Genomic DNA, 18,158 nt, shown 5'->3' with positions numbered 1-18,158 from the left:
ATAATCAATCATTCATGACTGAATAGATGTGGGCAAGCAAATGAGGATTGGTAAAAGGTCATTTTCATCCTTCTGTATAATGGCAAATGAATCAAGAATGAGTTCAAAGATTTGGAAGAATTGGTCTTCTGAGCATAGCAGGTAGAGAGGTACCGTACTGTATATGGAAGGATATTGATCAATGTGTAAGAGGCATTGCAGATATGTTCATAGGTAAGGAACAGAAAGATATTTGAAAAGAAAGAGGTTTATTGATCATACTAGATGAAGCTGAGAGTTTTCAGAGGACAAAGGTGAACAGAGCAATTATTTGCATTTAAGCAGAGAGAACCTTCAAAAAGGTTAGAGTACATGCCATACATCTGCCATATGATACAGTAAGTAAATACTGTAGCAAAGCTTCATGGAGAGTTTTTATGTTTGAATCATGTGTGTAAAAGTACCAGTGAGCACTGTAGTGTGTATGAGTAGTTTGAGTTACTGCAAGTGGAGGAGTCTTGTGTGTGTGATCACTCTTTACTTAATTAAAGTCTTTTGGGAAGGATCAATAAGAGAAATGAAAGTAATTAGAGGTGATAGTGGAATAAAACTGAAGAAATATGACACAGAGTAGAAGCTGCCTTGTTTATTGTGTGCAAATGATATTGTGTTGTCAGCTACACCTAAAGGTGAGTTTGAGAAAATGTTATACGCTGTTCTAGCATCTTCTCCCCTAACATTTCCTTCCTTTATTGAGGTGTCAGTTTCCTTTGATCAACTCTAGAAAAATTGGGAGAATAGTTAGTTAGTTAGTTATCACTCACTTGGATAATTCTGGTGGGAATATCGGGGTAGTGGGTGAGGAAGGCCTCAGCGTGGTCACACAGTAGCAGCAGTAGATCTGCTGCTACTTGACCTACCAATCGTCCAACCTGTGAAAATTAATTCAATACTCAATAACTGAGATATAAACTCATAATTACAATGTTACATCTAGTTCTATCATATTTGGGAAGTCTCCCTAAATAACTATACAATTCTCTTAGAAAATTAGCACAACTGTACATAAAGTATTTTTGAAAAATCAAATTGAATCAATTCTAGTATCTGCAGCATTCATTACCTGTGGCTATAATTAAAAAAAGTTGGCCTTAATTCTCAGAATGATATAATGTGCATTAGCCAATCCATATAAAATACATTGATTCTCTTTCACATAAACAGTATAACAATGATCACTAAATCATTATGGCAAGAGCTTATTCATATCAAATGTTATCTCTGATTCCAAATTCGTATCAAATGCCGACTTTGATCCTAATTCATGAATATACTTGGTCAGTCATATGTGCACCAAAAGGGTTTTCTGTGGTCAGGATACCATATTTAAAAGTAAAAAAGCCAATGCAGCAATAAAATAATGTTGTTGAATACTAAAGTTAAATGAGTCCAGGAGTGCCATTACTAGGAGGAACCATCAATTTATGTGTGACTTTCAAACTATTATTCTTAGCAAATACTGTATACTGTACTAACACTGTACTATATTGATGGACAATTTCAATTCCACTTTGCAGGTCAAAATTATACATATGCTAATATATATGTTGTGTATCTTCATGTACTGAAAAAAATACACTACATCCCAATGAGTCTACAGCTCTTCTAAAATTGTCATGCATACAAGCCTTCTCTCCTTATGATGCAGGGTGACTGGATAAATGCAGATATTTTGATTCTTAACATTCAGCAGCTAGTGGGCTACTTCATCCCCCTGACAGGATGCAAGTTTACTAAAAGTATGTTCCAACAATAGCATGTACACCTGCTAGTGCACTCGTTTATTGCTGAGGGCACAAGGATTAGTGTATAGAGAAGGAACCAACCCTGTTGTGAATCGAACCCATGACCATTCACTTGTGAGGTGAATGACCTACTAACTAAACTGCAGAGCCACTACTGTATTTTAATTATTTTTATAATCAAACAAAGTAATCCCTTCTTATGCTGCATTTGCTCCAGGGGTATAACACATACATAAACCAAGAAGACACAAGCAATATGACCAGTAGTTACACAAATTAACAAAGGTACAGCACAACACTACCTGGCAGCTGTAATGATGTAGATTTAAGTACAATGAATATCATTCTTAACCTGATATCCAAACCTTAATGACTATATTTCAGTGTTTATGGAGGAACAATCACAACAAGTCAAGATTAACATAGCATTCCTACCTGTTTATTATAATTCACCACATGTTAGTAAGTGAATAAAGTACTTCCCTAAGTCTATAAACTCACCACACAGCATCACAATGCCAAGGTTACAGATGATTATCATAAGTAAAAACTAAATCTCTTTATAAGAGAAGGAAGCTTTATCAGTTTCACAATAATTTGAAGGAGTTTTAGAATTTTGAAGTCCAATCTTAATCATAATCTTATCTAAAAGTATCACCATATATCCTCAGTCTTCAGTTTCAGTCTTATCCTCTTTGTCACTTGCCAGCTTACTAGCCAGTTGGGTGGTCAGTCTGTTCTCTGTTGTGTACTATTGGCTAATACAACAGCCACTGAAAATGGACTAACCCCAACCACAATTGGATTACCCTGTACAGGTAACTCTAAAACTAGTTTTTTTCCTTTTAGTTGCAAATTTTCTGATATCAATTTTTTTAATCCTCAAAACATGTTTTTTTTTTTTTGCATTACTGTATGTCCCCAAAACTATTATACCACACACACTGTCTCTTCTACCAGTCAATCTCGCCTAGTGCTTTTTTATATATACTGTATTTATAATGTGTTTTCAAACTGAATGACTTCACACTGCAGCCCCTCAAAATACATTCACATCAACTACCTTGCAGTTCATTCAATTCTCCCCACCAACAGCACATTCCAACAATCCTCTATATAGTATTCTGCATATTTCCTCACAATTCCCTCTACAATACTTCCCAATCACCAATTCTTGTTTTTAAATCTTGCTTCACTTTCATGCTTTCTCTTACACTCAAACTCTTAATACTGTGCAGCATTCATGTATTCTTAACATCTCTCTCTTCCCTCCTTGGTCTTCTCATTCTTGGTGCATCTGTACTCACCATAACCCACCTTTCTCTTCCTACCTGGTACTTTAACCTGATCCATAATATTCTGGGACTGAACCCCTAATACTCAAGCACATGACATTATACCCACAATCTTCTTCTGCTCTTACCATCTCACACACTCCTGAACTTAAACCCTTCACTTACCCCTAAACTCAACCATCCTTTAAATTTTATCACTGTTTTCCTCTTAAACAAAGACAACCAGGCTCCTTTCACCCATCACATTTTTAGACACTCTTTCATCACAGCAATTACATCCACACATATTCAAATATTGCACTAAGTACTGACAAATATTAGCCTTTCAAATTGTTTCCCTGTTACCTTTACTTTTAAAACTTGTTATATTTATTTCTAAGCTTGAACATTATCTTTCCTTAGTAATGGTTAGGTACTGCTCAACTAACTTATTAATATTCTTCTAATCTTAGCTCATTTTGATTAGCTACCCTGCAACTTTATCTGTCCACTCATTTGTGGGGTCAGTGCACATGCCTAATAACAGTAGTATACAGTAGATGCCGGTCTTTCAATAAACATTCCTTATAATAATCATCAGCAACCCAGAACCCTTCACCCATACATTATCACACAGAAGGAGGTACCTCAGTACTCTGGGCCAGATGCTTAGCTTGGTGCGGTGAAGATACTGCCTGCTAGAATGCAAAATACTTATCAGTCTCATCATGCAGGGAAATGCTGTACTTATTGCCAAAGGACCAGATGTGGAAAATGTGTAGCAATTAGTATGTTTAAAACATATACAGCAAAAGCTTTGAATATCCTACAATGCTACCAAATCCTTAAAAAAATGAAAACTTAAAAACAACTATAATTCAATTTAATTACAGTACAAAAACATAATAAATAACAATAATAATACTGGTGTTAACATAAGTATAAAAAACTACATGAAAATTTACAGCTGTGATAACACAGGTGATAGAAAATTTCCAACGATATTCAAATGAGCTACACAGTTTTACACTAGAGACATGTACAGTAATTCCAGTACTTTTTGTAGTTACAACATGAAACTCATTCTAAGAGGCATAAATCACTACATAAAAGCATCACTATAAAATTTGCACACAAAAAATTTATGTCCTAAGATCCTCCTAAAACAAAAATAGATAATATGTAAGTCATGCATGACTGATGGATTTGTGCAAATGATTGATCACACTGCCTAGCTAATGGATCCATTGCCTTTTCTCCCTCCAGGAATAGACATTCCAGCAAGAGAAAATACTAAAAATCACAGCTCACTAACAAACCTCTAATTGCTCAGTTCCCACACTGAAAATGTGGGCTAGAAGTAAGAGGGCCATCAAGCTGTAAAACTTGCTTTAAATTTGTTTGATGGCAACCAGGACACCATGCCATCAGGTATTCATGCCTAACAAGAGCAAACATAGAAAATGGCAGAAAGTGATGATAATGATGATGAATACCAGATGCTTGGGTTTCAGCATGCCTACTCCTAACTTGTATTTGAATCAGTCTAAACTATGTCGTGTGTATACTGTACAGCATGCCCTGACAATTTACGGATTTTTAATTCGCGAACCTCGATTATTCACCAATGACACCCTGGATATACCCAAGAATGTCTAAGGGTAGTTTTAAAGTTGCTGGCATTTTTGCAGCTGGGACAGGGAGCCATTCATTCTAGAGACAGTAATTTCTTTTACCTGTATATGTGTGTGTGTGTGTGTGTGTGTGTGTGTGTGTAGACACACACACAAAACATAAAAATAAATTATAATGGGAAAATCCTCTCACAAATAATCAGAAACAAGACAACAAAAATGTGTTAAAAATGTTAGAGTCTACCCTCAAGTCAACTCCGTGCCCGCAGCGTTTCCTGTCTCATGTTTACACTCAACCATTGCCTGCAACACAGTATCTCTTGTGTTGTGGTTCAAAACTTTAGTATTTTTATGTGAAATGGACTCTAAAAGACTGCCTAGTGTCAGTGCTAGTGGAGTGAAACATAAAAGGCAGAAGTCAGTGATGACCCTGACAAAGAAAGGTGAATTATTAGATAAGTTAAAGAGGGGATGAGTACTGCCGTGGCTGGTCGGTTGTTTGGCATATGTATACAGTAGTGCACTAAGGCAGGCTAAGTTGCTATTCGTGGTTTTGCCTATTCGAGCCATTCCTTGGAATCTAACCCCCGCGAATAACAAGGGTTTACTATATTTCACTTAACGGTCAGTTTTTTCAGGAACATATCCCAATCGTTAAACAAGGGATACCTGTATAGTTAACAGATGAACCTTGTAAACTTTATTACACTTCTTACAGTACATCTCTGACCATGAATAATCTTTTTACCTTTACAGGAAACATCAAATCATAATCTTTCATCTCAAATTTTATCACTTGTCCTGGGTATTAACCACAAAATGTATTAAGTCAAGGAAAAAGTAAAATAGAAAAATAGAGCTACATTTATACTGCTCACAAGGCATATTTGCATATGGTAATTGCACAAAGAGTACTGGAATTTCTGTATAGTTTGCAATCTCTATTGACCTTATCTCTTAAATCAAACACACAGCAATCTATATTGTATCAACATAAAAATACTAAGCATCAAACTTACTGAATTATTCATGCATAACTGGTTACAACAACTAAGGTCATGCAATGATGGTTTTCAAATCAAGTAAATTTCATCATATCAAGCACTAATATTAAGCAAAAATAAGAAATAAATAAAGTTACAATTTGTTAGATTAGTAAGGTAAGTACATTACATACTAATTACACCATACAGTAAAACCCTGAAAATCCCAAATCAAATTTTCTGAAAATACTAATTTTCTAAAAGGAATAAACTTAAATTTTCATTCAGTTCCAGAAAATGTTTTTGATAGTTCAGGCACATAACCTTGACTTCATATACCATTACAATACAGAGTGCTGTACTGTATAATATTAAATTTTATTTTATTGAACTGTAATGTATTGGTACTTTCATTATTCATGCTAATCTACAATAAATGAAAGGTTAAATGTATTTTTATTAAATATTTTGGTCATTAAAGTGTTTCTAGTAAACCAGAACTTAACTCTGCATTACAACTATGAGTTATAAAACCAAATCAACTATTCAACAAAATCCATTCCAAAAGCATACACCTGATCCTGGGGTACTTCACCTTTTCTGGATTTTACTGTATATCAAATTATACTCTGTCAACTGCAACACTGTGACCAATCAAAATTATAGTATGAGAAATAATCTTAACTCCCAGAAGTATCAGTGGCATTCAGACTTACCTTGAGGGATGCTAGGAGAACGTTGATTGCCTCGTTGACTTTGGTGTGGAATGTTTGGTGGGCCAGTTCATGGTAGAGGTAGATAGCCAGGGTACTTAGGGCTAGGGATCTCGTGCGCCACCATCCATCTCGTTTACCACTCTTCAGCAGTACATTCACCAAATGATCCTGCATAATAAAGGCGAAGAATTAAATACAAATACAGTATATCTACAAAGATATTACTTCATTTATAATTATAATGATACAATGATAACAACTGAGTATGATAATTAAATCTTAACAGAATAGGTTGGGCACATACCTTCACATTAGTGTAGTTCATGATTAGGCTGTTTTTAAATAATTATGAAATACTTGTAAATTATAAGACTAAAACATAAATCACAGCCAGTCAGGTTGGATACAAACCTTAACATCAGAACAATTCATGAGAGCCAGGTCAGCTGCTGAGGGCTGAAGGACTGGCATGGACGGGTAGAGCGAGGACAGTGGCAGCAATGACCCAAGCAAACTCAAGGCCTCCAGTTTTGGAGCTTGCTATTAGGAAAATATTACCATATTTAAAACTACAATTACTTCCTTTATTAACCTTCACTTGTACCTACACACATGAATATTAAGCATCAAAATTAAAGATGCACAATACAATATTCTCTCCAAAAGAGAAAGCGTTATGTCAAACCCTCTGGCAAAGGCTGCCTAAACCTGGGGGTGTATTATTTGTGTGGATTTCACAGATTACTCGCTGATATCCTATATGTAATACAGAGAATTTGTCACAACTTACAACTTTGGTTTCAGGGGATGTGATAACTGTGTTGGTGGCGAAGATAAAGTCTAGGGTGAGCATGGTAGCACCTGGCAGACCAAGGGAGAAGAAGCTTGGACCACACTCTGCCACTAAGGTATTAATAACTTCCTGTAATCAAAGGAAATTATTGGAGTTTGGTCTGCATAAAAAACTGCCTGAAGTTAAGCATATTCTACATAACTATAAGAATAATGAAACAAAAATGTGAAAGTATAATTTATCATATACACAATGAAGGAAAAAATGGTTCAACCCTTATAGTATTGGTCTCAAACCCTTATACTGTATTTTACAGTATTGTACAATAAATTGGAGTTTTTTAATTGTAATGAAATATATACAATTTACAAGAATTGGCAGAAATCAGGAAAAAGAATTTTCAGTACAGCATAAAGAAACAGAGGAAATGAGCAAGAGATCTTAAAGTGGTAAAACACAAGGGCCCAAGTATTAAGGTAACACAGCCTCACAGACAGACAGGAGAACAAACTGTACAAGCTGAGTATATGACAGGGGAACATCTTGAGGCAACATTACAGGAAAAAAGAAGTAAAGATGATTGACTAAGCTAAGGAATAAGGTCCATGAATGAATAAAAGCTAATATAACCCAATCGAATTTACTTACTAAACAATATTTTTCTGTTGAAGGATATCCTGAATACAACACAATAATTATTGTACGGTACTTAGGTATGCAAACTCTTCTTTTAGAAAATTTGACTAAAAAATTCAAATAAATTAAAAGTGCAATCATACTTGTGGTGACAAAGCTAATAATAATAATAGCAATAAAAATAATAATAATAATAATAATAAAAAACTTAAAGAAGCCTACAATAGCAAACTAATACAATATATCTATCCTATTAAGGCTCACTTGATGTATTGATGACCTTTGACCCTTATAAGATGGTCAAATAGACAAATCTATTTATGGGCACCAGCGAGACAACTTTGGCTCTTATAAAATGCCCACGAATTTTTATACTCCTCAAAGCTTTTTATCATTATTTAAGGACAGCACTAACACATCTTTGCACCAAATCCCATAAAAACTCACTTTATTTTGATAATACTGTAGTGGACAAAGACAAAAATAAATAAACAAATTAGGCACTTTTGTGACTTCTGATTCCTAAAAAAAAAAAAAAAAAAGAAAGAAGATAAAATGTACAAATTTCCTATTCTTAAAAGTTAAAGTACGTGGTGGTTAGTAAGGTACAATATATTTCTATTAACTTTTATATTACGTGTCCTTGGTTTAAACAAATTGAACAATAAGTGGCTCACAGTTGAAAAAGTTTTGATCCAATGTATAATATTGACAAGGAGAGAAAGAACACTGGATAAACCCTAAGTCTCCCTCCTCAGGCAGAAAAATAATAATACACGTCATGTGAAGCAACTCCACATAAACCAAACAGGCACAGAGGTTTAGTACTGAGAATTCAAATATTCATGGTGGAATATCCTTTGGCCATACTGATTTTACAGTGCAATTCCCTTCTATATGTTCTAAATATATAGTGTCTTTGTTCCTTAAATATAAATAATACTGAGAACTAAAAACATTCTCAATCATAAAATTCATTAAATAGTCTTACCTTGACTCCTCTTCCTCATTCACATAGAGGAGGATCAATAGGTACAGAAACATTAAAGAAAAGATGGATATAATGTGCAAGTGGCACTACAGAAAATGGAAATACTCTACCCACAAGCACTTGTTCACATCCTCAAATTGCACATGCAGCATACTAAATGAATCTGCCTCAAAAACTGATTCACAATGCACCATAACAATTCACTATGTTTACTGAGTTGTCAGGTTTATCCATGTTTAACCCTGTCACGTACACAACTTGGGAAGAGAAATTTCCTTACCTGATCTTGACCAACAAGACCCTGATGTAAGACTCTGTAGAAGTGTGTGAGTATGTCACGGGGAAGCTGGAGGTCGTGCCGCCGCACAATCATTACACATAATAATCGGTACGCCAGAGTTTTGCCTCGATGAAATTGGGGTGGTAAAGTCAGGGCCTGGTGAGAAGAAAATGTTTACCAACTTGCAAATAATGAGTAAAACAAATATCTATTATCACTATTCAACATACCTGTACTGTATTATCATAATATAAAAGTGGGGTGCAGTATACTGTACAGGTACACCTATTTTTACGATCTGATCTTTGACCTTCCATTGGCATTCAGCGTTATCTTGTGATGATTTATATCCTTGAGGCATTTCATTAAAATATCTCTATCAATACAAGAGTTATGTTCAAGACATGGACAAATTTATAGGCATCCAGATACACTGACAAACAGATTGCGTAATGCCATGAAAAAATGAATTTCCAACACGGTTATAAAATATAAAATAATTATGAAGTACATTATTTACATTTACACTGAATACCAATGGCATGAACACAGACAGGCAAATATGGGAAAAGAAGGGAATTCATTACTACCACCATTATCATCATCATTTTATGGATACTCTCCACACTTGCACGGGTTAACCAGACAAGGATGTCCCTACCTGCTCACCTCTGCAAACCCAGGGTGCCAGTCCAGAAATGCAGCAGAGACCAGGGGATGGGCAGGATGAGCACAGCTCTGGTGACCTGATTGCCATCAGACATGTTGAGGCAAAGTTTTACTGTTGGATGCCCTTCCTAATGCCAACCCATAGGATGGGAACAGCTGGCAAAGTAGGATCACAACTCCATGAGGTTATCGAAGACTACCCACCTACCTTGTGCAAAAATATGCTGTGAGAAAAGAAATCCTAGTCAATAAGTAATTATGCTAATTTTCATGGTGAACTTACCCTGAAACACCATGGAGCGACTAGTGTGAGTGGAGGTATAAGTTCTGGAGGCTCAGGACTGCTTTGGTTGTCAACGGTAATACTTTGATTGCTACGCAACTGTCAAGAAAGGGAAAGAAAATATTTAATGTATGCATTCAGCAAAAAAGAATATTTAATACAATTCTAGAGCACACACAGTTAAAAAATTACTAAGTTATATCACATGAATCATCCTGAATTAAGTACATCATCAAATTTTCTTACCTTTACCAATGTGTCAGTGAGTTCTGAGAGATATTTGAATATCTGTGCATGAATAAGGGGAGAAGCCACATCATTAGGATCACCAAGAAGGCCTAAGACTCGCCGCCATAAGACAACGGCAACGTCTGGTAGCCAGCCACGAACAGTCCCACCTGACATCACTGAACGTTGGTCAGATGATAGCCCTCCTTCTAAGGTATCTGAAATTTTTTTAAATAACCCTTGCAATAACAAATCATTGAAATCAAAAGGTGGTGATGATCAAAGAACTTTACAATACTGTACTAGTTACAGGAGTTCTTTGAACTCTATAAGTGTATTTTATAACAAACTTGTGCTTACTGATTGTTGAATCTTGTAGTACTTATCACTTACAGTACTCTGATTTCCCCTTTTTAAGTAACACTATATCACTGGATGGAAAAAGCAATAAACTTCTTCTGGAACAAACCTATGCTAGTAGTATCTCCCCCAAGTTCAATCTGCATCGGTGAATCCTTCATGGATGACGACTCTACACCTGAGGATGGTGAAGGGGAGGGCGTACGCGAGTCATCCTCTCCATACCCTAAATTAATATACATAATCAATAAAAGATAATGCAATTCAAAGGTACAGACTGGAAATACGACCAAAAATTATTAGTAAACTACAAACATTCCGTATCATTTTATACAAAGTGAAAAGTAACATCAGGATTTATTTATTTTTAATCCAGGTGCTATTCATCTTTTTCTTTTAAATTACGTATTTCAGTGATTTTATTCCCTAATCCAGAAGTTTAAATCCTTTTCATGACTTTCATAACCTTAAAAAAATTCTTATAACTGACTAATACAGTATAATTAATCATGTTTGAAAATTTCAATAAAAATGAAGTCAAAGTAACTCCTCTGGTGACAAGTGAATCCCAAGCATACAAAAGACTAAACAAAGTTTTACCATGAAAAGCAATAGTCAATATTCCCATATAGCTCAAACTCACATTTGCATGACACAAACTTCCACTTAATTATAACTCTGCTGGCAAACAGATATACTGTACAGTACAATATAACAAAATCTAATATCAAGTGATTCTAATTTCTACATATTGTAGCAATATATTCTGATCAACATGAGGATTCTCAGAGCTCTGATGCTGTCTATGAAGAAATGTAATGAAATATTTGAAGCCATTCAGTGAAACTTCAATTAAGAATGAAAAATAAACAGTTCCTCACAAAGGCAAATAAGACGTAGCACCGAGAGTTTTATCCTGAATGAAGATCCACTCATGATTAGAACCTCAAAAGGTTAGGTCAGGTCAGGTCAGGTCAGGTTAAGTTAGGTTGAGTTGGTTGGGTTTGGGTTACACCAAGTTAGGTTAGGTAAGAAAAGACATAACACTTTTAATGTCTGATCATCTAATAATACTTAAGGAAGAAAGGAAGGAAAGAGGGGTAGAATAATATGGATTTTAAATATCATACACTTAATACTTAACAGAAAATAAGAATTCTAATAAAATAAATATCTAATGGATATACTTATAAGCATGATTTACTTTGATAGTATTTCATAGAGTTAAGACTCAAAGGCAGGTTCTACATTAGGGACATCTTTCAACGTATTGGTTTGTGTAGACCACTTGATGTACAGTTGCCTCTACATGAACGTACCACAACCTGGGAGTGTGAGAAGGCTTGGGTATGAGATGTGGCACCGCAACGCCATTATCGGGGCTGAATGAATCAGCATGAAACAGGGAAATTACCCTGTTTGTGTGGCCACACATCAAAGCTAAAAAACATTGATCACATGGATGCTTTATTTGTTTATATTATGCAGAAATGTTGTGTAGCTGTGACTGAGTGATTAGGACTGAACTACAGGGAACCGGCAAACAGGGTAATCCACAGTTTCATGCCCATGACTTTGGCACTACGTTGCCACATCTTGTACCTATGCCCTCACACATTCCCAGGCCGTGGTACATTCATGTAGAAGTAACTGTGCAGTATTTTCTCAAGAGAGCTCACTACAGTATCTTGTGTTTCCATCTTAATTATCTTATACTTTCTGCTCAGATTTAATGCTACCAGTATATGCTTTATTAATTCAAAACTTATATTTTTTTTATTATATGGCAAAAAAAATACCCAAGAACAACCAGACTACCATCACGAATAAGCAATCCAAGGGCAAAAACAGATAATCATCCTTGCCACTCCTCACACAGCAAGGACTGAGTTTACTTCTAATACACTCCTAAGGATGTGAAGATAATAAAATTAAAGATCATTAATATGTAAGCAACCAATATGACATCAAAGTAAATCAAGCATCTTGTAACAACTAAATAAATGAACAGGGTAAATGTGGTTCAGTGTGTCTAAGTAGTGTACAAACTATAGAAGGTGTAGTGGCGATTGTTATCATACTACAGTATAACAGTGACTGTGAATCTACAATGGAAAAGTGACTGTGATCCTACCAAGGTTAAGTGACAATGAATCTATTGTGAGAGAGTGATTGTGATCCTACTATGGGTAAGTGGCAATAAATCTAAAGTGGGGAAACTGTGGGAAATTGACTGAACCTATCATAGGACAGGACAGTGATTGTGAACCTACCGTGGGAAAGGGTCTCCAGGGATTTAGATCTGGTGCCGTGCAAGTACCGGTGACTGCTCATGTGACCGTCACACTCCCCTGGGTATAACAACAATCAAACATTCACTAACACACACAATGTCTTTGGTACCCATTTCTCAGGATGGTAAAAGAAATAATTTACAATCATTTTTTTTTTACAACATGCATGAACAGGCACAAGTCAGTGGTGATCACTTTATTTTCACAAGTGCCTCTGTGAAACTACATACATAAAAAAGTATACTGTACAATTATGTACTAATAAACAAACAGAGATTATATACATAATAATCATATGCACAAATAACACAAAAATTTCTGGTTCATGAGGCACAACTTTTCAAAATGACAAGTCACAGACCCGAAGTATTGAATCTGTCTAAAGTTGTGAGGCCAACTAGGTTCCTTAAGTCAGTTATAAAATAACCCTCCAAAAACAGAATGTGCATCGAGGACAATTAGAGTATGACAAGAAATTAGAGGATGTGTGCCCTCTAATCCTTCTGCCTACCTCAAATCCACCACTGGTAAAATAATTTAAACTTTCTACATAAATTCCTCTTGGTGGGAAGAAAGGAAATGAAAGATGATTTGGTACATGTGAAGCAATAATTAAAGAAGCAATTAAGAACACCATCTATGGAAAATTTCAGATATGAACAATTTTGGATACAATGGGTATCACTCATCATCAAAACCTAAACCAATGAAAATGTATTATTTCCAGGTGCAATCCTTAATAGCCCTGATATTAACTTTCATTTATCCTACTAAAATGTCTCACAAACATTCTAACTCCTCACCTTAAAATGTGTATCATCACAGTACAGTACAGTACAGTACAGTACATTATATACAAACAAGAGTAACCTGAGAAATGATCAAATGCTGTGTCAGCACTTGTTGGTCAAAATGTTCTCACAGTCAGTCAGGTTGTGTGGTCATAGTGCTGATGATGCTACTATAAATGATTCACCCTTAACCACTGCAGTTTAGGTATATTAAAGACACTAATATCTACAATTCCAACCCCAAAAGTAGTATTAAGCAGCTTTACATGAAGCAAAATAAAATTAAAGAAAATATAAGCCAGAAAATACAATCTTACCCCACACACATACCACATGAGTCAACCCCAGTGGGAGATCTAGCTAAAAAGTGGTTTTAGTGACTGTGAAGACCAAAGGAAACAATCCCACTAGTGTTTCAGGAATAAAACTCTTCTTTAAATATTAGTCTTAATATACCATCGACACAATGGAAAAAAAAGATGGCAAAATCTGCTATGCAATGATAAACATCTTGCAACCACTGTTATAAAATTTTAGATCTGCTTGTGGGACTCATATGATACAAAATGCAATGAATAACCAGTTATTTTATTCCCTCCAAGACTTTCATCATTTATTACTTGGTACATTTAAAATCAGTACATTAATACCCCATTGGAAGTTGATTTGCTCTTAAGATCTTGGCTTTTTTCTTTTAATTTTAGAGCGCATAAAAACTTGTGAATTCGAATGAAGCGGACACACCTGCCATTTTTGTTTATGCTTGCTGAACAGGGTAAGCCAATGGGTAGAAGACCATACTCAGTGCCACTTGCCTTTAAGTCAGTTTATTATCATGGAGAAAGCAAGAAGCATCTTTAACCTAATATACTGCTGGTGATCAAGGGTCGTTTGGTGTGAGATACCATTGTGCATGAAACAGTGTGGGCAGCCGAGTTCTAGCATTCACCCAGAACAATTTTCATTCTCAGAGACTTTTTAAAACACTCTTAAATATTCCATGGAACTAGTTTTGCATATAGTACCTGCTGATTTATAAAAAAAATAGTTACCACTAGCCCCCGCCCTTTTAAAAGTTCATATATTACATGCAATACCGAATCTACTTCTAATACAACTGATTTGAGAATATCATGAAGCAGGCAAAACAAAATTTACTTAATAAATGAGCAATAAGATGAAAAAAGAGATAAAAGTAAAAGACAAAATGCTGCATAACATAAACAATGTACACCTAAAGATATTACAGTAACCCTCAAAGCACACCCAAAATAGAAGATAGGTAATTGTCCATTGTAAAATAAGAATTTAATCATCTATAGAAATTGTATTACACCTGATAAAACAACTGAAAGTTTCAAGCTGACTACTAAAGCACATGTACTGTACACATGTACCTGAATTACCTGCTGTAGGAAACCAAAAAGCATCAAAGAAGATAATGTTCACTGCACCCCTCACTTACCGTGTGAGCGCCCTCGGCTTGGCCTCCTCCTTACTATTAAACTTGACTCAGACAAGGAGCGTGTAAGTCTTCTGCCGAGTCCTGGGTGGGGTGAGTGATGTGAGTGAGGGTGATGATCATGGTGGTGGTGGTGATGGTGTGAATGGTCACTGGAAGGGTGGTGTGGGGACAGCTTGGGGCTACCACTGCTGCCACCAGCACCAGCTTTGAGGGACCCTCCACCAACGCTGCCACGACGTTTACGAGCAAATGGACTGCGCTCACTGCTCCCTGTTGAATAATTACATCTTGTAAATACTATAAAGAATGGCAAAAAATTTTCCAATTATAAATAAACAACAATATACAGTCAGTCCTCGACTTACAACGGGGTTAGGGACTGACGACCAGGTCGTAAGTCGAATTGGTCGCAAGTCAAAAATGTGAAAATAATATAGAAAATCTAAAATGGGTGTCTCTTTTTCTTCTCAGCACCACGAGAACTCTCACTTTTAAGCTTGCCATCCATTTTAAAGGGAATTACAAACGAAAATTTTGTCAGTACACAGTGCAATCACTAACGTCGGGACTCGAAAATACGTAATTTGAAAAATATTTTATAAGACTGCGGCGGTCGTATGTCCGGGTGGTCGTAAGTCGAGGAGTACCTGTAATTATACCACATTGTCCAAGTGCCCTTCCATGTGATATAGGAAAGTAACTAATGTACATCTCATATTTCTCTACACCAACACACTACTGTACAGTACAGTGGTCTACATGTTATAGACAAGACACTAAATATGGTAGAAGAACCATATGAAAGAATAGACAAACAGATAAAGCAGTGATTCTATACTCCCCCATGTTGAGAAGTATGAAAATAAAGAGAGCACATGAACATTTATAAAGACCTGATAACAGCAGTTTTCTGAGCAAATTCTGTTCCAGCTATTGAGCTTCTATTCTCTTTCTTGTTATTTTCCATTACCGGTATTTCTTTCACTTCCACTCAGACACCAAACAATCTTCATACACTGTATTTCACAAAGTTCCCTAACTTCACCACAGAACACCTCTACTAAATCAATATATCCTGCACATAACCTCATTTCTTTTCTCAATGAACACTATGATGGTAAAACTTTAATTTATTCATCCATTCTTCCACATGTATTCTCAAGGGATTAGACTAAGTATTTAGGCTGATGGCCTAAAGAGGATTTTAAGGGGGTGGAGACCTGGTGGTCCATAGCATACCTTGTGGGACAAACTAAATAGAATGAGTGATGAAATCAATCTTGATATGCTAATGAATTAACTAGATTGAGTTTATATTTCCAAGACCTTTAGATAGATAAACTTTTAAATCTAGGAACAATCTAAATCATTCAATATGCCAGCTCCATCAGACATTCTGACCAGTTACAGTTCTGAATAAAAATCCAAGTTTTTCCTTATTCATAACTAATTTTTGCAATTGTGAACTTTAAAAATTATCAATCACTACAAAGCCCTTACCTACTATAAATGACATATTTTCCTTTCTCACCAAACAATGTTACCTAAATACACATGAAGTATGGGTGAGTCAGCTCCTGAAACTAACCTTGAGAGCTCACACTGTCTGCCTGTGCTTCCTCCTGTAGGTGTGAGAGTGGTGGAGGCCCAGCATTATGATTGTCTGGTGCATTGACCTGACGATCCATACGCACACTACTCCAGCTCCGCGCAAAACTGCTCCTCACAGACTATGGCACAAATACAGTACGATAGTACAATTTGCAATCATGACAATCAAATAGTTCTTAAATTTAAAAAATCCTTGTACTGTATAGATTTACATTAAACCCTGAAAGCTCTAGATACAGTAATCAAGTTAATTTACTCAACTAACATAATATAAAAGCAATTACCTGTATAGCAAAGTTCTACAGTACAGTACTGTACTAATAATTTTAGAACTGCTCATTTACTTTACCTTCTTCTTAAATGATTCCACACAATATTCAAGACAGTTTTTCTAAGACCCTTATATTTACCATCCCACACTACAGTAATATCTCCGTTAGCTGGAATCCTTCAAACCCAGAACTCTCCGATAGCCGGAAGTGAGATTGGGAACGATATTCCGAGGGGCAAATTTTCCAGAAAATTCCGGGGATGGGGGAGTTTTTTCCGGGTTTGAGAGATGAAAATCAGGCGCATTTTCAGGAAATTCCGATAAAATTTTTCCATTACAGTAGAGTCGGGATATGTAGTGAAATAGGGTCCAAGGATGTTCGCTATATACTAAATCACGATATACAATTACATGTAATCAATGGGGGAAATTGGGTTAGGTTCTGGAGGTCTATAAAAGTGACTAAATTTGACGTAAAATGGCACAGTCTAAAGTTGGCAGAATATAAATTGCATTGCTGGAATCCTTGCAAGATAACGAATAATTATGTAGATAATCATATATTTTGCGGAAGAGAAAAAATTTAAGTCCTATGTACTAAAATGTACTAATTAATACTAAAATTGTTATGTCTATTGCAAACTATAACATGTTTATATTCAAATTAGTCACTATTTTACAAGAATTCCAGCAATGTTAATTATATTCTCTTAAGTCAATTCATTGACATTTTATAAGAGAAAAATGTAAACTCCCTCTACTGTATATGACTTAAATAAACTCCACTAGGTAACCTTGTCTGTGCTCAGGCCCAGCTGTCATAATAAATCAACTCCCTTCCGACTTCCAGTAAGAGTGACTGTGGTTTTTAGGCTTAAGTTTTGATCATATAAAATGACATAGACTAAAGTTAGCAGATTATAATTTGCATTGCCGGAATCCTTGCAAGACAGCAAATAATTTGAATATAGACATCACATATTTTGCACAAGAGAAAAAACAATTCAACTCATATTTGGGGGGCTATTTCGGGAATTTTTAGGAGTGTTTCTGACTTTGTACGGTTTTTGGCTTTATGTGAGGTCCCAAGAACAT

General features: G+C 35.6%; 1 protein-coding gene across 5 annotated transcripts in view; it reads right to left on the bottom strand.

Annotated features, from left to right (window-relative positions):
- The window catches only part of LOC121880416 (ral GTPase-activating protein subunit alpha-2-like), a 66,770-nt gene that overhangs the window by 26,238 nt on the left and 22,374 nt on the right, over window positions 1–18,158 (bottom strand). For 3 of the 5 annotated variants that reach the window (XM_042387610.1, XM_042387609.1, XM_042387612.1), the window contains exons 14-25: window positions 16,770–16,911; window positions 15,182–15,451; window positions 12,905–12,982; window positions 10,741–10,857; window positions 10,290–10,489; window positions 10,044–10,142; window positions 9,092–9,247; window positions 7,182–7,313; window positions 6,803–6,931; window positions 6,392–6,559; window positions 3,706–3,756; window positions 804–911 (exon numbers count right to left, since the gene is read on the bottom strand). In XM_042387610.1, coding sequence (XP_042243544.1) covers window positions 804–911; window positions 3,706–3,756; window positions 6,392–6,559; window positions 6,803–6,931; window positions 7,182–7,313; window positions 9,092–9,247; window positions 10,044–10,142; window positions 10,290–10,489; window positions 10,741–10,857; window positions 12,905–12,982; window positions 15,182–15,451; window positions 16,770–16,911 — 1,650 coding nt within the window. The remainder of the gene's footprint in view (window positions 1–803; window positions 912–3,705; window positions 3,757–6,391; window positions 6,560–6,802; window positions 6,932–7,181; window positions 7,314–9,091; window positions 9,248–10,043; window positions 10,143–10,289; window positions 10,490–10,740; window positions 10,858–12,904; window positions 12,983–15,181; window positions 15,452–16,769; window positions 16,912–18,158) is intronic. The other 2 variants (XM_042387611.1, XM_042387613.1) reach the window with 2 other exon arrangements.

The sequence above is a fragment of the Homarus americanus genome, unplaced genomic scaffold, assembly GCF_018991925.1.
Source record: "Homarus americanus isolate GMGI-L3 unplaced genomic scaffold, GMGI_Hamer_2.0 scaffold50165, whole genome shotgun sequence".
NCBI lineage: Eukaryota > Metazoa > Arthropoda > Malacostraca > Decapoda > Nephropidae > Homarus > Homarus americanus.
Note: the sequence above shows the minus strand (reverse complement) of the source record. Positions and strands in the feature narration are given on the sequence as shown.